Source organism: Oncorhynchus kisutch, linkage group LG2 (genome assembly GCF_002021735.2).
Source record: "Oncorhynchus kisutch isolate 150728-3 linkage group LG2, Okis_V2, whole genome shotgun sequence".
NCBI lineage: Eukaryota > Metazoa > Chordata > Actinopteri > Salmoniformes > Salmonidae > Oncorhynchus > Oncorhynchus kisutch.
Window position 1 is genome coordinate 41,262,268 of NC_034175.2, and position 25,839 is coordinate 41,288,106.

The 25,839-nt window shown below is 41.0% G+C and overlaps 1 protein-coding gene across 1 annotated transcript; it reads left to right on the forward strand.

Annotated features, from left to right (window-relative positions):
• Nucleotides 1–10,534: 10,534 nt before the first annotated feature.
• On the forward strand, nucleotides 10,535–23,951 carry LOC109865948 (polypeptide N-acetylgalactosaminyltransferase 5-like). Its single transcript, XM_020454463.2, has 10 exons — nucleotides 10,535–12,277; nucleotides 12,416–12,582; nucleotides 12,921–13,040; nucleotides 13,198–13,333; nucleotides 16,444–16,563; nucleotides 19,225–19,342; nucleotides 19,599–19,928; nucleotides 20,468–20,548; nucleotides 22,312–22,464; nucleotides 22,843–23,951. Exons 1-10 carry the CDS (start codon nucleotides 11,151–11,153, stop codon nucleotides 22,981–22,983), a joined length of 2,493 nt encoding a protein of 830 aa, XP_020310052.1. The 5' UTR covers nucleotides 10,535–11,150; the 3' UTR covers nucleotides 22,984–23,951.
• Nucleotides 23,952–25,839: the final 1,888 nt, after the last annotated feature.

Below are 25,839 nucleotides of genomic sequence, written 5' to 3' on the forward strand. Positions count from 1 at the left end.
TCCTGACTGGTGGTTATTTTATTTTAAGAATCTTAATATGCTTCTCTGCATCTCTGCTAAAATCTGGGTGAAAGATGGAACGTGAGTCTTATTCAGTACATTTAGTTATTATTTGCTTTTCTAAAGTCAACCTTGCCAGCAGGCATGCCAGCTAAGATACTGTTAACTGCCAAAATGATGGAAACACTTGAGTAAATGAGGGATACAAAGTATATTGAAAGCAGGTGCTGAGTTAATTAAGCAATTAACATCCCATCATGCTTAGGGTCATGTATTGTTTTGGCTACCATGAATATTCCCCCATAGGATGCCAATGCCCCCATCCACAGGGCACGAGTGGTCACTGAATGGTTTGATGAACATGAAAACGATGTAAGCCATATGCCATGGCAGTTTCAGTCACCAGATCTCAACCCATTTGAACACTTATGGGAGATTCTGGAGTGGCGCCTGAGACAGCGTTTCCACCACCATCAACAAAACACCAAATGTTGGAATTTCTCGTGGATGAATGATGCCGCATCCCTTCAATAGAGTTCCATACACTTGTAGAATCCATGCCAAGGTGCATTGAAGCTGTTCTGGCTCGGTGGCCCAACACCCTATCAGTGTTTCCCTTATTTTGGCAGTTACATATAGTTAGACAAGCTAGCTCCTCTAACTTGATTGACATCCTGAAATGGCTTCTTTGTATCTCGTTATGAGGTTGGGAGACTGGGAACCTATCTGGGCTAGCTAAAGCCTACTTCATAAAATTGCTAGGTGGCTAGTAGCATTACAGATAAACAACAACAACAAACATGTTTTATTTTACAGGACAAATCTGAGGGGGCACGTGCCACTGTGCCTCTTATGGGTGTGATGCCTCTGGCAGGGATCAATGCAATTAAACAGGAGATGACACATTCTCAGGATGGTGGAGCCTAGTATGTTGATATTTCTTGCCTACCGTATTCGTTTTACCAAACAGTATGCTTGAAATTGTATGCAGTATGGTTTGTAAACAGCATGTAGAAATAAAAGAGAAAGAAAGAACAAACAAATGAAAGAAAGATCAACCAAAGAAAGAATGTTGAAGATACCCTCCTCCCTCTCTCACTAGTCGCACCCCTGTGACGGCAGCATCGGGAGAGATTTAGGAGACACAGGACGCATAGCGGCCTCATTACGGAAACCTTTGTCCAGTATTGTGTTCTATTACCTCTCCCTCCCCAGCATTAAAACCATTAGAAGCACCTTCATCCTGCCACAGTCCGTATTGGAACATTACATATGCACACCTCTGTAGGACAGCGCTTTAATGAGGATGAAGGGAGACTAATAGAGTTTCTTCTGTCCCCTATTTTATGACATAAAGTATGGGCAATAATGAGCTGGGGGAGTGGAGACAGGGAAACAGCTCCCCTCTTCCCCGAGTCAAAGCCAACATTTATGAGAAGACTACAAGTATGGCACAACGAGAAAACTGAGGGTCTGAAAGCATGTGAATACCGATAAATAAAAGGTTGAGAATGTTTTGAAAATCTTCACCTGCCCTGTACAAATGATACACAGAATTATTTAGAGTAGGGTGGGTACATGCTACTCACTCAAAGTGGTCAAGGGCTAATCCTCAAAATTCGGGCTTAGTGTTCAAGCTCAACGATTTCAAAAGACCAGTGAAATTCAAAACTTTGAGTGTGAGTGTGAGGTCAGAGCCAGTATGCAGTGTAGTGACCGGCAGGGGATGTTAAAACTGACTGTAGTCCAGATACAACAGCTCCCTCTGCAGTCTCACCCCCTCTGATTGAAAATATGCAATAGAGACACATATGCAATGTACAATATTTTCCAGTTCATTTAAAAAATAGTATCAATAATAAATAGAAAGCTCAAGATCTATTGTTTCATAAAATCAGTGGCCAGAACAATGATAATACCAAAGCACACTATAAGGTTAGCAGTTAAAGAATAGACCATAGGGCAATACCGCAGCAATGGTATTGTATAAATCCCTACATGACATACAATTCTATTCAACAATCATACAACTGTAAATAAAGTGAAATGGGATGTACATCCATGGGACAAATCTGATTCCTGACGGAGAATCCAACAGCGTTTTAACTCTGCTACTTCACATGACTGCTTACAATGCTTTTCTGAAGAAAAAAAAAATATTCTCATTTCAAGTAATACAGCTAAGCTCAAATTTCTCTCCTCCCTTCAAGCGCAAAATACAAAAAGCCTAGGCTGCCACTACCTGATTCAATCATGTGTGCTACAATGTATACCCATGGGCTACAGGGCGACTTGTATTTTAATTAATAATGTGATACCCTTTTCTCAATGGCTAGGTTTGTGGTGTTCTGAGCTGCCTGTTCTTTTTTTCTTCTTCTTGTAAACACTTTGAAGAAACCCAAAAAATATGCCAGGAAGCACATTCTCCCTCATGCAAATTGTATGTGATCTACATTTTAACACCTTGTGCCCGGACTCTTTTGTGACTAAAAGACGTATCAGCAAACCGGAAGTCGTTTCTTTAAACAACAAATTGTGTTCGCCTGTAAACCAACAACGGCGATGAATGAAAATGCAGAAAGGTACATTTTGTCGAACAATATGCAGGCATTCAGCGGCAAAGCCCATGGAAATGTTCCGTGGGAGGAAGAGGAGGGCGAGAAGAAGAAGTAGAAGGAGCAGAAGAAGAACAAGAATAATGGAAGGACCTCAAGGAAGGATTTTTTTTCTTTTAAAGCAAGAAAAAGAAGGGTGGTGGAGGAGAAAAAGGCTAAGTACAGTACATGCCATGTACTACATGGTGTGACTAACTTCCTGTTTGAGGCTATTACCACAGAGACTTGGCTGTGGGTGCCAAGATTTGAGGAATAACAAGCACAGTGAAGGGTGAAAAGCACGCTCGTGTGGAGAAGCTGACCCGGGAAGGAGCTCTGGGGGAACCCTGGGGTTATGGGAGATGGGGTGTATTCAACCTTTCTCTCTCTTTCTCCAGTCTCACAGTACACCCACAACTGATGTGACTTGTTTTACTGCTGAAGGAATGACTCATTTCATATCCTCTTATCAATGCATGTGTGATAATGGGAAAATATGCAGTAACCTACGAGTACAAAACGATACAGACAAGGCGTTAAGACAGCGTGTGAAAATAGATGACGTTCTGTGACTTGAATACAGGTATTTGACTTTGAACATGGCATGCTCTCCTGCTCTCCACATGAAATATCAAACATTCTGTTCCTTACAGACCAATATCGGTTGAAGGATACAGTTATAACATAGAAACAGAGCTTGTGTTATAATACATCCGGATGAGAAATTCTAAATTATTTTTGAAATCGTTCTTATTTTCAACCCAATCTGTGACAAAACATTTTCATTACCTTGGATGAGCACGGCTCCCAGAGAATCTAACGTGATTATTCCTGCCCTGGGAGAAGGGCTGTCTCCCTGCGCTCTGTCAAAAGGTCAATTATGGCCCCAAACCGCCATGCAGTGACACTGACCTGGAAAGAGTACTGATGACCCCACATCCAGGAGCCCAAAAGAGTTGATCATCTAACATGCACGCTGCCTGCAGCCATGGAAATCTGACATTTGTCCTTATTCAAATGAACACAAACAATATGCATCTCAGGCCTTTCCCTAACCTGTGCCAAACACAAGAAATGAGGACCAGCAATCTGTTTCGCAATGTCCTCCATACATGTTCTAGTCTTTCCTTCCGAATAAAACCAACCCATGCAATCACACTGATACAGACGATACATGGTGCCCGTTTTTTACACTTTAGAGATTAGGTTCTGGTTGGATTTGCTTACATCAGACAATGTTATGAGCAGGATTGAATAAGTATTGAGTGCAACGTTATTTTCACGTTAATGTGGTAGCCTATAATATACTACTAATGGAATGCACACTTGCAAGCACAGCACTCTCACGCTGTGGTGGGCTAAGTATTGTACAGTACCACATTTAGCTGGTAATAATGAAACAGATATAGTACAGAGTGCTGGTGCCATAATACAGGTTTACACACAGTACATTCCCTCTGAATTGCGTTTGCCCGGAGCATTACTTTCCACTGTAAATTTTTATCCATGTAGACTTTCCATCTCATGCTGTTTGGTCTCTGTGCTGAAGGTAAAGGGGCGGCTGATGACCGTATGACACAGAGCAAGGGCTCTCATGTCTTCAGGGCGTTTCACAGAGCATGATCATGAAATGCAGAAACATGGAGCAGACGGTAAAAGGTTGAGCACGGGACCCATATTTCTCCGGGCACGTCAGTTCATTTCCTTTCCTTTTTGTTCCACATCACTTTTCTATTATGCTTTGGCCACATTGGCAACATCGTACAAATCATTATTTTGCTCACAAAATCTAATCATTACCCTCAAACGGAAAAATGGATAGCCAGTGAGGGGAATGTGGGGGAATTGTTATTTTTCACATTCTAATTCACATCACAAGGAACCCAAAAAGAAACACATATATCAGATTGGTTTGGCGCCTTTCGCCCGCAGCGATGCAGCACACACTGATATTAGTTTTAAATACAGAATGCTGGCAATAACACAGCAGAGGGGTCCCTGTCTGGTACACAAACCACAGCCAGGATTGCTTCACGTAGCCGCCTCTCTGTAAGTGAGACACCTTCAATCAAAAAGCTGAAATAAATGTCGTTCTTTGGCTCTGTCAACTGTAAACTGTTATTGATCCCAACAAATTACATTTGTTCACGCTGATCGATCAAACACATTATCTGTTTTTTTTCTCTTCAGTCTATTACCAGCAAGTGGAAACTCAAGAGGCATCAATAAATACAGCCGGGTCACCCAGGATAGATTCTCTATGCAGCCAGAGGCCTGTAAAAACAGTAGACCAATCCTAAGCACTTGTACTTAAAAGGTAATGGACCTGTATCGTGACTAAACGTTAAGTGCCTGAGGTAAGATACAGGACGGAGCTTTGTGGCACCTCCAAGGTCTGCTAGCAGACACTTGTATTTGTTTGTCTCTTTTTGCCCCTGCTAATATCTAACCCCCCCCCCCCGTGTAAGCCTTCCAGCTGGCATGCTGCTGTGCTTGGCAGGTTGGGGGGAACATGAGAATTAAACCTATATCGCACCAGCTACCAGTTCTCAAATATCAGCGGAGTCCAGCACTTCACAGGGGACTAGCAGGAGGAAAGCATGTCAAACGGCATAAACAACCAGCTCATCCTCACAGAGCTTCAAGAAAAAAAAAGTTTTCAGCAGAAAGTTTTCATCCTTCACAGGCATTTGTCAAAGATGGATTACATAGATGTAAGCATCGGACCACAACTCATATTTGTGCACTAATTCGTGGACCAACGGGATGACTACGGGTACAGTTGTGGGAAAGGCACAAGGCAGGACAGGTTTTGGTTTCTCCAAAATAGGAGGACGGGGGGGGGGGGGGGGGGGGGGCGTGATGTCGTACTGTAACCCCACTAAAGCAGCCTTCTCAACTATTGGGTGTTCCCCAGCCCCCCTTTCAGTACAACCATGGCTCACGGCCCAGAAATGCATTCATTCCCTTCCCTTTTAAACAAACAGAAGCCATTAAACCCAAATATCAGAAGTATCAAAGTCATTCATACAGTACTAGTAAAACTCAGAGGTTGAAGAGGAAATTCATAGAGTAAAAAACACGATTCAGTTGACATTCTTATGAAATTCCATTAGGCTATTCTTTGTGATCATGACCTTAAATGCCTGAATGAGCTTAAAGACAGATCCAGATACCGTAAACAGAGATACAGACTATACAACAGGAAATGACACGTTTAGTTGACGTGACCGCACAGAAGGTGCATTTGCCTGGTACTCGAGAAGAGCTGCGGGTCTAATTATTCCATCCTTTGGAATAAGTCCAATGTTCTCGATACTGACTGTAAACCCTTTATGACTGTCTAGGTCCATGGAAATGAAACCCTTTCACCTCCAGTGTCTCATGTTAAAGAAGGCTTGCCTGAAGTCAACCCGAAACTATTTTCAGTTTTGGGCATTTCCTCTGAATACCATGAGAAGAATGACAGCTTGTCCACAAACGAAAGGGAGACTTCTGGAAATAAGACTATGCGCCCCTCCACTGTGATAGAGCACGGGTGATAAGTCTTTTATTATGGAAATTCATTTTAAACAGTGTCAAATGTGGGAGGCTCAGTTTTTTTTTGCCCATGTTTCTCCCACTATCACTCCAGCTATTGATAAGATGTCTAAATGTATTGCAGAATAATTCTGCAGGAAAAGAGATAAAAGGTTGCTGAATAAAATATGAGGTGAAGGCTGTAAATTGTAGCAATGCATATCATTTCATTCAAATGTAGGACGCAATTACCATCTGCTACACTCATCAGTTCCCTCCTTTATGACTTAATTATATGTTTAATGCTATCAGATCAAGGAAAGGGCAAAACAGATGAACGAGGGAGAAAGAGAGAAGATTCCGCAGCAAGACAAAAGGCAGATGAAAAGTAACATAAAGGATAGAATTGATTTCATTTACCGGGAAATAGAAAAAGCTCATTTAGATACAATGTTCCCTCATCTTCTTTGCCATTGTGAGATAATAAAGAAGCGTGTTTGCCAATAGGTCTGGTAGAAATGTAACAGAAAGAGTCAAGGTCCTCAAAACCAGATCGGCCCGCATTCATTTCTAAAGTACTGTGACTTTGTGACATTTTTGAAAACGTTGTTGTGTGATCACGGACAAGAACCAATCTCTAATTGACATCAGTGCGGGATTTACGTTAAAGTAAATCCCGCACAATGTGTACCTTCAATTAACTCTCTCACTGATGGAAACCCAGTCTACACAACCTTATACGATACACATCATTAATAGCAGTATTGATGATGCACTGTCCATATATTCAAGCAGATCATATCTTTTCACCTGCGTTTTATATCGCATGACATAACACTCTATGTGTTTCTGCATATGTACCAAGATGTTCAAATAAACTTCACCAAAGCCAGACCCCGAAATCATAATAGACTTGACTAAAACTTTATTTGGATGCATGTGTAGTCCAAATGGCTGAGGGGTATGTGGCTGCCTGGCCAGTGTCATCCCAGGTGCCAGCGGGCTCCATCTCCTAACTGTGTACCTTTGGCCAGAACTCATTACAGCCTGACATTTAGGACTCGCTGCCCATGCCAAGTCAGCCCACTGGATTGAGACAAATTATGTAGTTATTTTTTTATGTCACACATTAACTCACGTCCAGTGGGAGCCAAATCTGTATCACCTTCATATCAACTGGTTAAAGGATATGGATTTGACCATGGTGTTATGCTCCTTGCTTCCTTCTTGCTGGATGATGTGCGTGAGGTTTTGTTCACCGATGCAGAATAATTATGTTGCCCTCTCATCCTCATATACACATCCATGGGTCATGCATGGTGTTCATAAAGTTCTGGTAGAGAGTCAACAAGACATTCAACCTCTATGGTTTCCCAGACACAGAGTAAATCTAGTCATGGACTACAAAGCAAACCTCAGTAGAGAATATTCATTGAAAATGAAGGATTAGGCTTTATTGACCTATCTTGTATAGTTACAACTAATCTTTGATAGAAGGCAACCAAATATTCCACACGAATAAAGAAAATAAAAAATATGACTGACAAGTTGCTCAACTTTACCTGGGTAGAATGCAGCGATGTTCCCTGTGCTGTTCTGTCCCCACAAACGCTGAGAAGAAATGAAAAAGAGACAGAAGAAAAAGAGTGAATCAATAAGAATACATTTCATTGTTTCACCCCTGACAGCATATCCTATCTGATCTTTAACTACATCTTAATTGAAGCATAATGATAACTAATATTTTTGGACTATTCTATTCCAGATGATGAAACGAGTCAAACTATTCACATCAAGAGAAATGACTGAGATGAGAGAATGAGACAGATCTATTTGAAGAATAATTTTTTTTTTTTGTATTTCTGTGGGTAACAATGAGATTACGCTTTAAATGTATCAAATCATGTTTGGAACTTATTCTCTTTCAATCTTAGGAAATGTCCAATGAATGGTAGGGGTTTGATTTTGGACTACTAGACCAAAGGAAAGAACATGAAGAGAACAAAAGCTCCATCTTGTGGTGTGAAAGGAAATGGAACTTCAGAACAACCAAATACATTCCTAGGTACTCTACACTACAGCACTGTGAGCAGTATACTACTATACTATACTATACTATACTATACTATAGTAAACCTCTCATAATAGAACCATTAGAATTCAATAAGGTAACAAATACTAGATGCAGGCAAGACATTGGTTAATATCAATAATCTGTGAGATGGAGTACCAGAAAACATATTGGTTTGAAATATCATTCAAACCAATGATACTGTTTTGGGGGAAACAAATACAATGATACTGAATAGCAAATTAATGAGACAAATTAAGTGGGCATTAAATATCCCCTGGGGAGCAAACAGTATATCATATGTAGTGGACCCTTGTCTTGTGAATGACATGGCAGACAATATTCTACCTGGTTGAAGGCCTAGTTTCATCATTATGGTACCTTTGGTGATTCAGATGTTCATAGATGAGAGGGTCTATGACACAGGGTGTGTCTCAAACGGCACCCTATTACCTATATAGTGCACTACTTTTGACCAGAGCCCTATGTGCCCTGGTCAAAACTAGTGTGCTGTAAAGGGAATAGGATGCCATTTGAGACGCAGACATAGTGTCCCTTACAGAGATTTGATGGACTAGAGATCTAGGGATGCTCCATGACAATTGAGTAGCAGGACTATACTGCTATATTATATGAAATGCTTAATTGCTGATTAAAGCTAGACAACCTCTGTATGTGTAAACATAGTATGCAGGAGATTTACAATATATTGAGTTTACAGCCATTGAGTGAACTATCAGTGCTTAGTTAAGAGATAAACTGAAAACTTTAATTGAGTCTGGCTCATTTATCTGACTTGTACATTGTTAGGGGAATTGTAGATAATAGACCATTAAATGAAGCTGAAGTAAAAACCCAGTTGATGCATGTGCCATGGATATTTTTCACACAAATGGAAAATATGTTACAAAAAGAAAAAAGGGAAGTAATTGATTTCAAATGAATTGTGCAAAGGTCTCCCTGATGGGTACCATCTGTCAAAACAAGCTGTACATTCAGCAAATCTAATCGTAATTAATTAAATGGCTAACAAATTACATACATCATAGTTAACACTGGGAGAAACTACCGGCAGGAACTGTTATGAAACAAATTAGCTTTAAGAATTAAAGAAAATTACATCACATAACTAAATATTACACTCATTTCCGCCAGCCATATTTCTTAATGAATTCCGTAATTAATTTAATTCACACATTGTGCATAATTTGGAGCTGAAAATGTCAGTGGGTCAGACTTAACCACCATTCTTGCTGGCTGTCGGTTCCAACGAGAGACATATTAGCAAAACATGACCTCTTATGTAAATGACAGAGACCGAATGTTGTCATTTTAATTCCAAGGTCTGATTAGCATGTCCTAAAGATATCCTACAACTACATGTTGTCCATTTTACACATGCCCGTGTCAAATTAAGAGCTTCAATTGTCAGTCATGTTTTTTTCATAATCCCTCTCAATTTCAAAAGAAAATGGCTACCGGTAAACAAGGACAATATACAGCATATTGAGAATTCAGTACCTATCCCTATAACACAACATATGATGTAGATTTATTCACCTTAAACCAAAAAGCTGATCTATCCATTCAATAAGCGCTGCATGTTTGTGGGTGCCACAATAGATAAATGATAATGAATACATGAATAACTTGTCCAATGAATAGGATATATAAACTGACACATGCATTGTGAGGCTTCAGGGCTTTCCTGAGGCCAATCATTTAGCCAAGCCACTAATGAAAGCCCATGTACTGTGGCTAAGGGCAGCCACCAGGAGAGACAACACAACATCCACCCCGCCTGCCTGCCTCCCGCTCTCGCTCTCTCTAAGTGTTGGGGGGCACTTAATGGTCTGGATGGAGCCAACAGGGCTCCCAAGAGATGACTGCTGATGAAGTGAAAACCTGTTGTGTCCTCTCTTAATCACTGGCTAATGGCTATTGCAATACAGCTTTTATGACGCTCGCGTGTGTGTGTGTGTGTGTGTGTGTGTGTGTGTGTGTGTGTGTGTGTGTGTGTGTGTGTGTGTGTGTGTGTGTGTGTGTGTGTGTGTGTGTGTGTGTGTGTGTGTGTGTGTGTGTGCGTGTGCGTGTGTGTGAGTGAGTGAGTCACTGAGTGACAAACACTCAGTTGAACGTTTTACTTAAATTGGGAATGTACGCATTGCAGACACCAAAGTAAGCGACACACCTGTACTGGTTACACCGGTTATGCTTGATTTACCCTATTATCACCATATTGACACGTCACACTTCGCTATAATTTCAAAGTTTAAAAAACGGATGTGCAAAGGTCCATTACTGACCCCAAAAAACTGTCGGGGGAAAGAAAAAAAGAAAAAAAAAGTTTTTGTTCAGGCCTACACTCACTGTGCGACGCATCATGCCTTCTTTTGTTTACATTAGACAGGCCACATCCACTTTCACGCCACCTTCGACGTACCCTAAAACGGTTTGCATAAAATGAAGCTGTCTATCCAGTCACTGTGTGTGCTCTCAACGTTGAAATATGTCATTGATGGGCGCTACCTCCACGACAGAACAGGGCGCAAATGTGTCAAAGAACTCAAATGGATGTCTGTGGTTTTGCATTCTGCTCAAGGGAATATGATCTTTTCCTTTCTCATTCAAAGACATTAGGTGAAGGCAAGTAAGTGAACAACAAATTGCAAGATAATTGCCTGTGTACTTCCATAATAGTGGGCAGCGCATGATACACATTGTACCGTTCAGGGAAGTAAATGGACAACGCGGAGGTAAGTTTTATTGATACATTGTTGCGTTTCGCTACAAAATTCACAATCGTTCAACAAACCGTTGTTTGGCCAAAACCGCGTGGAATGCCACGCAGGCAATAGCCTACTAAAACTACCCCAAAGTAAAGAGAAGTTGAACGGGGAGGGGGAGAAGTATGACTCGTGCATGCATTAATAAGATACTGTGACCTAGTATATCCAGACGTACTAATGAAGGCTGTAAGGAAATACTTTAGGGGTAGTGGGAGGGCACTTGCATTTGTTTTCATTGCATCTGTCATTTGGCTACTGTTTGATATGGTAGCACTTCGCCTGTCAATGAATGATGTTAACAGCCAACTTCTGAAAGAAAGCGTAGTGAAGGAAAGGCTGACTGTCACACCGCAGGCCACGGAGCGTACACAGTTAGACTTAGACCTGGACGAGGCAGGTAATAAAGGTCCACTCCAGAATGAAAATAAAGTCCTTGAAGTGGGCAGAAAGCGAGGACCTGCTGCCAAAAAGGACCCGCAGTTGAAGGACAAAGTCAATTCACATGAGCAACCAAAGTCAGAACAAGGAAATTATGTCATTTTTAAGCCTAACCAAATCGAAACAGTGAATCATGTCACAGGACAGTTGAGTGTGCCTTTGAATACGAAAACGCCCGTCAAAGATCCTTTGCCTGTCAAAGACCTGTCAAGAAAGGCAGTGGACTTGATGCTAAATGTGGTGAAGTCCGAGGATAAGAAACTGGCAGTGCTTTCGAACTTCACCAAAGTGCCACCTGGTGTTCAAGAAGGAAAACATGTGGAAACATTGACCTCAAAAAAGACAGAGAAAGCAGAGGAAAATATAGGCCTAATGCAAAAAGCCAAAGCAAAAATGGACCAAAAGAAGAATGAGAGAGTCCGAGATCCACTGGAGCCTGGCATACAAGAAAGCTTTATAAAATACAAAGTTGCCGTGGACCGCACAGTTAAATCTGTCAAAAAGGATGTAGTGAAAGAAAAGGAGGTGGTCGTCAATATTAAGGACAAACGGATCAATGCGGTTGATAAAGGTAAGCCGTATGCCTTAAAGGAGACCGTACTTCCTAGAGCAAAGTTAAAACGTCAACCAGGAGTTCCCACAAACTCCACAGACGTTCGAAACACAGGCGTTCACAAAGTGCTGGCATTAGACATGACCGAAGCCCCCAGAGATGCCGACGCAATTGGGCAATTTGGGAAAGCAGCCATGGTGCCCAGTGACAAAGAGCAGGAGGTGAGGAACCGGTGGAATGAAGGCCATTTCAACGTGTACCTGAGTGACCAGATCCCTGTGGACCGAGCCATCCCAGACACCAGACCGCATACGTGAGTCACACTCTGGCCTTGACCACATCATGCATACTCACGTATTCCCACACTTGTATTCCTCATACAGCCACCCATATAGTGATATAGTACAGTTAGCATTAGGTAACCACTCTTGTTTACTGTGTTGTTCTCCAGGTGTTCTGAGAGTGTGGTCCATGATGACTTGCCCACCACCAGTGTGATCTTCTGCTTTGTGGATGAGGTATGGTCCACTTTGCTCCGGTCTGTCCACAGTGTCCTCAATCGCTCTCCACCACACCTTCTCAAAGAGATCATCCTGGTGGATGACTTTAGTTCCAAAGGTAAGAGGGAGGAGGAGCTTACCTGGTAAACAGTAGAGGATGGGTTCAGAGTTTTTCCCTGCCGTCTGTTGTGTCCAGGGAAATTCTGGGCCCAACTGAAGACAATTTCATGACTCTAGGACCAAGAAAATGTGTTCAACCTAGCTACTGAAGTTTTGTATATTCTTAATTGTAGAATATGGCATTTCTTTTGCAATATACTGTAAAGTTACAGATTTGGAGATCTTCAGACAGCAACGATAGCTTTATAAATAGGGCCTGGAGTTTTTCTTGGGCAGGTCACATAGTCAGAATGAACTCGGTGCCCTAAACACACTCGCTCTCATCTACTCTTTCAGAATATCTCAAGAACCACCTGGATGTGTACATGTCCCAGTTTCCCAAAGTGCGGATCGTCCGTCTGAAGGAGAGGCAGGGCCTGATCCGAGCTAGGCTGGCAGGAGCCGCCATTGCCAAAGGTAACCAACCACATCCTGCTATATCGTATGACCACTCTCGCTTACATTGTATCCTGTTTAAACTAAATATTCAATGCAAAGAAATCTCAGTCTTGTCCTCCCATACATGAGGCAGTCAAGGGTTTGTCTTCAGTGGTTTGTTTGCATTTCCCTTCAGGTGATGTTTTGACTTTTCTTGACTCGCATATTGAATGCAACGTGGGCTGGTTGGAACCTCTGTTGGAGAGAGTGTACATAGACAGGAGGAAAGTGGCCTGCCCAGTCATCGACGTCATCAGTGACAAGGACATGAGGTAATGTATCATTACCATAATACTAAATGCTTGCGTCTCAAATGGCACATTTCCTGTATACTGTCCATTTGGAAAGTATTCATACCCATTTGACTTTATATAGACAGGTGTGTGTGCCTTTCCAAATCATGTCCAATCAATTGAATTTACCACAGGTGGACTTCAATCAAGTTGTAGAAACATCTCAAGGATGATCAATGGAAACGAGATGCACCTGAGCTCATTTTTGAGTCTCTCAGAAACGGGTCTGAATACTTACACTACCGGTCAAAAGTTCTAGAACACCTACTCATTCAAGGGTTTTTATTAAATTTTTATTATTTTCTCAATTGTAGAATAATAGTGAAGACATCAAAACTATGAAATAACACATATGGAATCATGTAGTAACCCAGAAGGTGTTAAACAAATCAAAACATATTTTATATATTGCCTCCCTTTGGCTTGAGAAGTGTTATTTCAAACTTTTGAATTCTTCACTATTATTCTACAATGTAGAAAATAGTAAAAATAAAGAAAAACCCTTGAATGACTAGGTGTTCTAAAACATTTGATCGGTACTGTATGTAGATAAGGTATATCTGTTATATATTTTGTATAAATTTGCACTATGGGCCCAGGTCAAAAGTAGTGCATTTATGTAAGGACTAGGATGCCATTTGGGACGCCCCCTATTAGAGCTGGGCGATATGGAAAAAAATCCATATCACGATACAAGTGGGGCAAAAAAGTATTTAGTCAGCCACCAATTGTGCAAGTTCTCCCACTTAAAAAGATGAGAGGCCTGTAATTTTCATCATAGGTACACTTCAACTATGACAGACAGACAAAATGAGAAAAAAAATCCAGAAAATCACATTGTAGGATTTTGTTAATGAATTTATTTTCAAATTATGGTGGAAAATAAGTATTTGGTCACCTACAAACAAGCAAGATTTCTGGCTCTCACAGACCTGTAACTTCTTCTTTAAGAGGCTCCTCTGTCCTCCACTCGTTACCTGTATTAATGGCACCTGTTTGAACTTGTTATCAGTATAAAAGACACCTGTCCACAACCTCAAACAGTCACACTCCAAACTCCACTATGGCCAAGACCAAAGGACACCAGAAACAAAATTGTAGACCTGCACCAGGCTGGGAAGACTGAATCTGCAATAGGTAAGCAGCTTGGTTTAAATAAATCAACTGTGGGAGCAATTATTAGGAAATGGAAGACATACAAGACCACTGATAATCTCCCTCGATCTGGGGCTCCACGCAAGATCTCACCCCGTGGGGTCAAAATGATCACAAGAACGGTGAGCAAAAATCCCAGAACCACACGGGGGGACCTAGTGAATGACCTGCAGAGAGCTGGGACCAAAGTAACCAAGCCTACCATCAGTAACACACTATGCCGCCAGGGACTCAAATCCTGCAGTGCCAGACGTGTCCCCCTGCTTAAGCCAGTACATGTCCAGGCCCGGCTGAAGTTTGCTAGAGAGCATTTGGATGATCCAGAAGAAGATTGGGAGAATGTCATATGGTCAGATGAAACCAAAATATAACTTTTTGGTAAAACCCAACTCGTCGTGTTTGGAGGACAAAGAATGCTGAGTTGTATCCAAAGAACACCATACCTACTGTGAAGCATGGGGGTGGAAACATCATGCTTTGGGGCTGTTTTTCTGCAAAGGGACAAGGACGACTGATCCGTGTAAAAGAAAGAATGAATGGGGCCATGTATCGTGAGATTTTGAGTGAAAACCTCCTATCAGCAAGGATATTGAAGATGAAACATGGCTGGGTCATTCAGCATGACAATGATCCCAAACACACCGCCCGGGCAACGAAGGAGTGGCTTCGTAAGAAGCATTTCAAGGTCCTGGAGTGGCCTAGCCAGTCTCCAGATCTCAACCCCATAGAAAACCTTTGGGAGTTGAAAGTCCGTGTTGCCCAGCAACAGCCCCAAAAGATCACTGCTCTAGAGGAGATCTGCATGGAGGAATGGGCCAAAATACCAGCAACAGTGTGTGAAAACCTTGTGAAGACTTACAGAAAACGTTTGACCTCTGTCATTGCCAACAAAGGGTATATAACAAAGTATTGAGAAACTTTTGTTATTGACCAAATACTTATTTTCCACCATAATTTGCAAATAAATTCATAAAAACCCTACAATGTGATTTTCCGGATTTATTTTTTTTTTCTTCTCATTTTGTCTGTCATAGTTGAAGTGTACCTATGATAAAAATTACAGGCCTCTCATCTTTTTAAGTGGGAGAACTTGCACAATTGGTGGCTGACTGAATACTTTTTTTCTCCACTGTAAATTGACTGAATTATCACGATGAATTGAACAATAAATATCAAACATTAATGTGCATCAGTTGCTTTTTTTTCATTTTTTTTTACATTACACTTAAAACTACTACTACTTTAAAAGTTGTAGCTATCAATTGTCCTGTTAGCACTCGCCCATATTAGCGTACTTATTTCATTTCAAACTTCACATTTCTCTAGTGTAGGCTACTTTATCGGAATTATCAGTAACATTTTCTCGAAGTGATTATTTCGGTCGGTGTTACATTTTGGTTTATTGCCCAAGCTCTAATTTCAGAGTTATTATTCAACCTTATTGTCTAGGAGTTAGACCCCCAAATTTGGTCTGTCAGTATCATCTGGGGGCACAATGTCTCTTTATTTACCTAGACTGGGCCGTTCTGGCTCGGACACTGCTTACTTATCTGACTATGTCCCTAGAGTTGCAAAATGTGTGATAACATTGCAGCAATGGAAGCTTTGTGTGTTACCTACAAATCCTACATCATTAGAAATATTACATTCACAGCTATCCATCTGATACATTTTCTGAATATTTGAGTCAACGGCCTTCTGACTTCTAGGGTTCATGTTGGACTTACCTGTATACATTGCTGTGAAAAGTAACCCCGATGACCAGAATTGTATCAACTTGTTTTTATGCAGCCAGGTTTGATGCAACATCCTGTTTACTGGATGTTGTTGATATATGTGATTTGTCGGCGCTATCTTGAGTTTCGCACATTTCATTACCTCACGCATTGTTAATCCAGTAATGTAATATTTGTTTGATGATATTCTGTTTACAGCTATGCGTTGGTTGACAACTTCCAAAGAGGGGTATTCAAATGGCCCTTGGTGTTTTGGTGGCGCAGGTTATCAGAGGACGTCATTAAGAAGAATCACATGAAGGCTTCAGATCCCATCAGGTAGTTCTGGATTTCATTACGTCCCTCATTACTGTATGTTTACAAACACAGCAAATTGGCTAGTGTTTATTTTTCCTTCAGTGTAGCATTTCTAGTGTTGATTCAGGGTGTTAAATTAACTCTAAGAGTGAGAATTACACATCACTCTGCAAGCCAGCAAAATGGGATTTGCTGGCCTGTAAAGCAGGAGGTTCCTAACACCACTGTTAGGGTAAAACTTGGCTTTCAAAGTAAGTCATTCCCACTGGGCACACACTGGTTGAATCAATGTTGTTTCCACGTCATTTCAATGAAACTACGTTGAACCAACATGGAATTGAAGTTGAATTGACGTCTACGCCCAGTGGGTTATGATATATGTAATGTATTGTCATAAACAGTTGCATGATAACATAGGGGGAACGGTAGGAACTCACTTGGTGAAGTCCACAGGATTGAAAAAAAAAATCTGAATTTATTGGTCACATATACGCAGATAAGTTTCTAGCTCCAACAGTGCTCCCTCTTCCTCCCTTTATCTTTCACCCCCTCCACTTCCCTTCTAACTCACCAAGTTACTCTCACTTTAACTAAACTAGACAGGGCTTTTACTCTTGTGCCTAATAGGTACACAAGAATACGCACAACAATTCAAAATTAAAAAAATATCAGAACGAGCGATGTCATAGTCCGGAATATACACTACCGTTCAAAAGTTTGCGGTCACTTAGAAATGTACTTGTTTTTGAAAGAAAAGCCCTTTTTTTTGTCCATTTAAAATAACATCAAATTTATCAGAAATACAGTGTAGACATTGTTAATGTTGTAAATTAATATTGTAGCTGGAAATGGCTTTTAAATTTTTTTCAAATTATGGAATATCTACATAGGCGTACAGAGACCCATTATCAGCAACCATCACTCCTGTGTTCCAATGGCACGTTGTGTTAGCTAATCCAAGTTTATCATTTTAAAAGGCTAATTGATCATTAGAAAACCATTTTGCTATTATGTTAGCACAGCTCAAAACTGTTGTGCTGATTAAAGAAGCAATAAAACTGTCTGCCTTTAGAGTAGTTGAGTATCTGGAGCATCAGCATTTGTGAGTTCGATTACAGGCTCAAAATGGCCAGAAACAAAGACCTTTCTTCTGAAACCCGTCAGTCTATTCTTGTTCTGAGAAATGAAGGCTATTCCATGTGAGAAATTGCCAAGAAACTGAGGATCTCGTACAATGCTGTGTACTACTCCATTCACAGAACAGGGCAATCTGGCTCTAATCAGAATAGAAAGAGAAATGGGAGGCCCTGGTGCACAACTGAGCAAGAAGACATGAGCGTGACTCGTTTGAGAAACAGACGCCTCACAAGTCCTTAACTGGCAGCTTCATTAAATGGTACCCGCAAACATCCGTCTCAACGTCAACAGTGAAGAGGCGACTCCGGGATGCTGGCCTTCTTGGCAGAGTTCCAATGTCTGTGTTCTTTTGCCCATCTTAATCTTTTATTTTTATTGGCCAGTCTGAGATATGGCTTTTTCTTTGAAACTCTGCAAACTTAACATCGTCACTAACCAGGTTTCCATCCAAACTTTTTATGTGTGTAAAGTGCATGATGGATAAACAAATGTCATGCCAGGCCTGATGGAAACAACATTTTGGGGTAAATTTTCCAAATGTTGAAAAAACTAAATACGCTAGACAAGGTGGGCTCTCTATGTATTTGTAAAATGAATGATAGGAGATGTCGGTGGAAACGCTTTTATGTGCAAATATTGTTATAATAACCATAATATTGAAGTAAACATGCGGTCATGTGATGACAATGTTGTGTGGTCCTCCCACTATGACTCATTGGGAAAGAATGCAATTTATTTAACTACAGATTAACTTCACAGTGCAAAGTGATGAGCTTGATGCTCCTTTCCAATAAATATTGAGCGTGTTATTGTGGTGACATGATGATTGATGCTTGGCTGCCATTTGACTAATAAATTGAATCTGTCTCTTTTGTCCATAATAATCTCTCTCATGTGGGTTATACATCCTCTCTAGCCAACCATATATATATTTTTAATTTGGTACATGGGAATTTTAACCGCAAGAGGTATTTTTTTATGTGCACTACGCCATCACGCACAGCCTTTATCTGCAAGTCAATTTGATGGAAACGCATTTCTGGTGGGAAAATGAGCATATTTTTTTTATGCACATTTGTGGGAATATTTGCATGAAACCTAGCTAGTGTTGATTTAACACTGGAGAATTTGTTGTGTAGTAACAGTTGCGGATTAGTTCAAGTACATAAGTATTGGGTCCCTCTTCTAATACTTTGGAAATTCTTCCTTCGTTCCTTGTTTCCTTCAGTTAATCATCGATCTATACACGATTGGATAGGTCAATGCTAGTTTACGCCAACCTATCACTTTCACCAATCCAACCAGCTGAGATCAGCGACTACTTCAAGGAAAGGAGGAAGGAAGGATGTAGGATGGAAGTATTCCAACAGGGCCAAGTTCTGACTTAAATTAATAAGACCAAGGAGGAATGTGGTGTTTTGAGAAAATTCAATCTCCAGGAAATCTCAACAAAAAAAAAACGTTTCGCAGCGAAACAAATGGTACTTATTGCATAAGTTCAGGTTAGTCCCTCCCTTGTGTATGACTGTGTACTTTGTTTCTCAGGTGTCCCATCATGGCAGGAGGACTTTTCTCCATCGATAAGAAGTACTTCTATGAACTGGGCTCTTATGATCCTGGCTTGGATGTATGGGGTGGAGAGAACATGGAGATCTCTTTTAAGGTCAGTGACTAATTTCTTCTGGGGGTTTTTTGTGTTTAAAAAAAAATTGAGATTTAACTATTTGCAGGTTTTGTTATTCTTCAACCTGTTCCAGGAATACACACTTAACTCCGCTCATGATCAAGGCCGCCTCTTAAATGGCACCCTATACCCTATGTAGTGCACTACTTTTAACCAGAGCCCGATGAGCAATAGGGTGCCGCGTGGGACTTCGATCAAATGTTCTGATCACATCCTACTTGTGTTGTTTTTGCAGATTTGGATGTGTGGAGGTGAGATCGAGATCATCCCATGTTCCAGAGTGGGCCACATTTTCCGAGGCGCCAACCCATACAAGTTCCCCAAGGACAGGCAAAAGACGGTCGAGCGTAACCTGGCCAGGGTGGCAGAGGTGTGGCTGGATGAGTATAAGGACCTGTTCTACGGCCATGGATACTACCATCTGCTGGATAGGAGTGTCATCGACATTGGCAACCTCACAGACCAGATTGAGCTCCGGAAGAAGCTCAAGTGCAAGAGCTTCAAATGGTACCTGGATAATGTGTACCCAGACATGGTTGCTCCATTGGTCAAAGCTGAGGGGCTAGTAGGTGTACTTTTTATTATAAAAATAATTGATGTGATATTTATAGCACTTTTCCAGATGCTCAAAACCTTTTATGCAGTTTATTCCTGTGGTTATAACTTTATTTGAAATTCTTAAAATCATTGTCTCTACTGAATTAGTAGGAATCCAGTTTTTGCTTTTAGGCTGTTTATCTTAGAATATATTGCATTTGGTGCTCTTTTTCTGGCAAACAATTGTTACTCTTAGTTTATTTTTCCGTTAACTTATCCCGCATCTCGATGCTGACAGACAATTGTACTTTTTTTTATGAGAGGGGGATGTTTACTTGTCTGCTCTCAATGCCTCTGCAACACAGAGATGCCAATTGTCCTCTTATCTGAACAAAAAGTGACTGGATTGTGACAGTTGTCTGTCAGGATCTGTTGAAGGCTCAGAATGGAAAGAAATGATAAGCTTTTCTACTGTCAATAGTGCAGTGACAATGTCTACGTAAACTACTGTTATGACTGCTCAACACATTGACATGAAATGTTATACCTGTGATCCTCCTATGCTAGGTTTTCAATCGTGGAGTAAGAAAATGCCTCGCTCTGCAGAAAGGCTCCCTTGCCTTTGAGATATGTGATCTCAGCAAGCTGGTAAATACTCCTAAATTCCCCATTTGAAATGAACGGCTGTCTTATGACTATAACCCACTATGGAATCCCTGTTGAGTTCAACACACACCCAAGCGGCATTGAAAACCCCATAGTTACCATGAAGCCTAATTATACAGTGCCAGTTAAAAGTTTGGACACACCTACTCATTCAAGGGTTTTACTTTATTTTTACTGTTTTCTACATTGTAAAATAATAGTGAACACATATGGAATCATATAGTATCCAAAAAAGTGTTAAACAAATACAAATATATTTTGCATTCAAAGTAGCCACCATTTGCCTTGCACACTCTTGGCATTCCCTCAACCAGCTTCATGAGGTAGTCACCTGGAATGCATTTCAATTAACGGGTGTGCCTTGTTAATTTGTGGAATTTGTTTCCTTAATGTGTTTGAGCCAATCAGTTGTGTTGTGACAAGGTAGTGGTGGTATACAGAAGATAGACCTATTTGGTAAAATACCAATTCCATATTGTGGCAAGAACAGCTCAAATAAGAAAAGAGAAACGACAGTCCATCATTACTTCAAGACATGAAGGTCAGTCAATCTGGGGAAATTTCAAGAAATGTTAACGTTTCTTCAAGTGCAATCACAAACACCATCAAGTGTTGTGCTGAAACTGGCTCTCATGAGGACCGCCACAGGAAAGACCCAGAGTTACCTCTGCTGCAGAAGATAAGTTCATTAGTTACCAGGTTCAGAAACTGCAGCCAAAATAAATGCTTCACTAAGTTTAAGTAACAAACACATCTCAACATCAATTGTTCAGAGAAGAATCAGGCCTTCATGGTCGAATTGCTGCAAAGAAACCAATACTAAAGGACACCAATAAGAAGAGACTTGCTTTGGCCAAGATACACAAACAATGGACATTAGACCAGTAGAAATCTGTCCTTTGGTCTGATGAGTCCAAATTTGAGATTTTTGCTTCCAACCGCTGTGTCTTTGTGAGATCCAGAGTAGGTGAACGGTAGGCTGTGTAAGGGCTATTTGACCAAGAAGGAGAGTGATGGAGTGCTGCATCAGATGACCTGGCCTCCACAATCACCCAACCTCAACCCAATTGGGATGAGTTGGACCGCAGTGAAGGAAAAGCAGCCAGCAAGTGCTCCGCATATGTGGGATCTTCTTCAAGACTGTTGGAAAACATTCCTCATGAAGCTGGTTGAGAGAATGCCAAGAGTGTGCAAAGCTGTCAAGGCAAAGGGTGACTACTTTGCAGAATCTGAAATATAAAATATATTTGGATTTGTTTAACATTTTCGGTTACTACATGATTCCTAATGTTTCATTGTTGAATAGCGAAGACGTCAAAACTATGTAAAAAATAAAGAAAAACCCTTGAATGAGTAGGTGTCTTCAAACTTTTGACTGATACTGTATGTCTGGCATCACAAATTGCACCATATTCCCTAGATATTGCACTACCCTATGGGTCTCGGTCAAAAGCAGTGCACTATATAGGTAATTTTTTATTTTATTTTTTATTTTACCTTTATTTAACCAGGCAAGTCAGTTAAGAACACATTCTTATTTTCAATGACGGCCTGGGAACAGTGGGTTAACTGCCTGTTCAGGGGCAGAACGACAGATTTGTACCTTGTCAGCTCGGGGGATTGAACTCGCAACCTTCCGGTTACTAGTCCGACGCTCTAACCACTAGGCTACGCACGCCGCCCCAGCGGCAGCGTGGTGCAATTTAGGACACATCTTAACTATCCCCTTTGTCCCTAAACCTCAGAATCAGCACTTCAATTACACCTGGATGAGGCACGTTCGCCAGAAAGATGTCTGTCTCACTGCTCAGGACAAAGGTAGCAGCCTGGCTATGCAGCCGTGCGACAACACCAAGCCACAGCTACGCTGGCTCCACAAGGCCTCCAACTCTGCTCTGGTAGGTTCGCTTTACAGTGGGCCTTTACCTCCTCTACTAGAGTTCTCTGGATATCGATTTTTGTGACGAATATTTGTTATTCTTATGCCAAGCTACTGTCAGCAACTAGCATACAGAAGATGTACAGTGTGCTTAAAGGTTGGAGTGAAGAGGAAATTCAGCAACTCTTTGAGGATAGTGGATGTTGATTTTAAATTGCTTCTTTATTGTTAAAACCATCACATTTTTGGTCCTTAGTCTTCGTCAGGGTTTGCACCTCAATTCACAACACCTTGGTTGTAGAGCGAGGTAGCAGCAGTGCTCCTTTGCTGATTGAAAGTTAACATTATGTGCATCGTGGTGCTTACTGTACTATTTCCCTGTGACGTCTTTGTTCAGGTGGAGCACCTCGTTACGGAGCTTGCTTCCCAGCGTTTGTGTCTTGAGGCTGGGGCTCTGGGTGACCGCATGCAGCTGAAGAGGTGTGAGCCTACCAGTCCCTACCAGAAGTGGCAGTTCACACACTACCGCGCTGAATGACGGGAGTACAGGGCTACAGCACTATTCATGCATTAGTGATCGACACTCCAGTACTTGACTGTGCTGTGTGTGTTTTGGATGTGGTCTGTTGCAATAGGAATACGCATGGTGTTGGTTTGAGGGTGGTGTTGGGATGTGCAATGTTTTTCTGTTTTTGTTTTTTTTAATCATGATCAACTTTTGAATTTTGCATGACTTATGAGGCCCCGGAAATGATTTGAAAGGGCAGCTATTAGACAATGTAATCAGTGTTTTCGGATGCATTGTTTACTGGAGTTGCACTTTTTTATTGAGCTCTTTGGTTTTACACTGTATGTTCATCAGCTTTGCAAAAACAAATGTTCTCTAAAGAGCCGTGGCATATCGACTATTTTTCTACAGATGTTCTCTATATTGTAGCTCTCGGTTTGACCACACAATTTACCATATTTCTTACTGTTTCAGTGCCAAATGGCTGGATATATTATGCCACTTCCATGATTCATGTAAATACATATTTTCTGTCCATGTACCATTTTCAATGTTTGAAATGCCATTTTATGTACAAATTGAAATGCATGCAGTGTGCATGAGCCTGTGTAGACATTACATATCACACATAGCTTTGCTAAAGACATTTGTTTTTATGAGATTAAAAAGAATTGCATTGTATTATGTGAGGTTATGACTCAGCTCCGGGTTGACGTTTCCCCTAAGGTACCGATCTAGGTTAAACTTCCCTTCCCCCAATCCTAACCTCAACGATTAGTGGGGGGAAATGCAAAACTGACCCAAGATCAGTGTCTATGGGCCACTTCACCCTACACCTTATGTCTCACTTAGGATAATAAGAGCTGTGTCTTTATTACTATATGGTTATAGGTTTAGTACATACTGTATGTATATTTCTCTAACACTAGAGGGGACTGTTGTTGATAAAATGATATTCTTTCTCCTTTTCTGAATAGATATTAAAAATGATCATTTAATGTGGGTTTCTTTTTCCAATTTTTTGCAACAAATATTTCACGAGAACCTATAGGCCTACACTTTCTCACTGGAAATATTACGGCATGGAAAGGTATGGCTGTTACAGAGCGCTTTAGGGGTTAACTTTAGTAGTTGATCTTATGGCCTAACGGGAACTATATACATTTAAATAGCAGAACTTCTTGGGTTGATCACCTTAAAATAAAATAAAAATTGCGGTGGGTTTTAAGATGCTTACATTCATACTTCCAGTGCTTACCAAACTGAATTGAAATCTATACAGGCCAGGTTCCTTGGGAAAGTATTCAGACCGCTTGACTTTTTCTGCTTTTTGTTACGTTACAATTACCCCATAATGACAAAGCAAAAACGGGTTTTTAGAAATGTTAGCACTTAAAAAAAAAAAATTTAAACACCTTTATTTACAAACCTATTCAGACTCTTTGCTATGAGACTTGAAATTAAGCTACGGTGTTTCCTTGATGTTTCTACAACTTGACTGGAGTCCACCTGTGGTAAAGTCAATTGATTGGACATGATTTGGAAAGGCACACACCTGTCTATATAAGGTCCCACAAAAACCAAGCCATGAGGTCGAAGAAATTATCCGTAGAACTCCAAGACAGGATCGTGTCTGTGGAAGGGTACCAAAATATTTCTGCAGCATTGAAGCTCCCCGAGAACACAGTGGCCTTCATAAATGGAAGAAGTTTGGAACCAACCAGACTTTTCCTAGAGCTGGCTGCCCGGCCAAACTGAGCAATCGGGAGAGAAGGGCCTTGGTCAGGGAGGTAACCAAAAACCCGATGGTCACTGACAGAGCTCCAGAGTTCCTCTGTGGAGATGGGAGAAAATTCCAGAAGGACAACCATCTCTGAAGCACTCCACCAATCAGGCCTTTATGGTAGAGTGGCCAGACAGGAAGTCACTCACTTCCAACAGGACAATGACCCTAAGCACACAGCCAAGACAACGCAGGAGTGGCTTCGGGACAAGTCTTTGAATGTCCTTGAGTGGCTCAGCCAGAGTCCGGACTTGAACCTGATCGAACATCTCTGGAGAGACCTGAAAATAGTTGTGCAGCGACGCACCCCACCCAACCTGACAGAGCTTGAGAGGATCTGCAGAGAAGAATGGGATAAACTCCCCAAGTTTTTTCTTTAGCACTATGGGTTATTGTGTGAAGATTCATGAGTGAAAAAAAATGGTAATACATTTTTTAATAAGACTATAACGTAACAAAATGTGGAAAAGGCCAAGGGGTCTGAATACTTTTCCGAAGGCACTGTAAATCTGCTAGTAGGATTACTATGTCCCCAAGCCTCTTATTTTTTTTTGATCTACTAATCAAATACCTGCCTTACATAATTACATGTTTCCCACTGTTATTTTCAATTGAAGTAACTTAATTCTGGGGATTATATTATTACAATACTTCTGTGCATATTGAGCTCTTATCAGTAGTCATTCCAAGTCGGTGGGAACTTAGACTTTTTACATGTCGAACATTCATTTGGCTTGAGTAGGGACATAGCATTACAGTAAAACGTCAACATTTGAGATATAATACACAGTCTTTTAAGATTGTGTATTAGACAGATTAACAACCCCCTAACAATAGGTGATCGTTATGCCAGTTTGCATAGTGACTGGTTTAGCATGCCCCTCAGTCCACATCCAGCTCCTTGTAGTTGAAGTAAAGCTGCAGTATAGCCTACTTCAAGGAAACGGACATCAATAGAATGTTCTAGATTCTTCATCATGGACTCAAACTCGTCAATCTTTTGGCGAGTGTTACCTTTTGCGTGTCTTCCTGTAGGAGACAATGCTATATTTGGAGCTGATGTTGTGGTTGGAGAATTTCTTATGAGGGGTTCGGCCAGACTT

Excerpts from the sequence above, each read along its gene's own strand:
- LOC109865948 (XM_020454463.2), top strand. The coding sequence starts at position 11,151 with ATGAAGGCTGTAAGGAAATACTTTAGGGGTAGTGGGAGGGCACTTGCA. Across the intron at positions 13,334-16,443 it reads ATCAGTGACAAGGACATGAG|CTATGCGTTGGTTGACAACT; the intron begins GTAATGTATCAT and ends TTCTGTTTACAG. Across the intron at positions 16,564-19,224 it reads AAGGCTTCAGATCCCATCAG|GTGTCCCATCATGGCAGGAG; the intron begins GTAGTTCTGGAT and ends TTTGTTTCTCAG.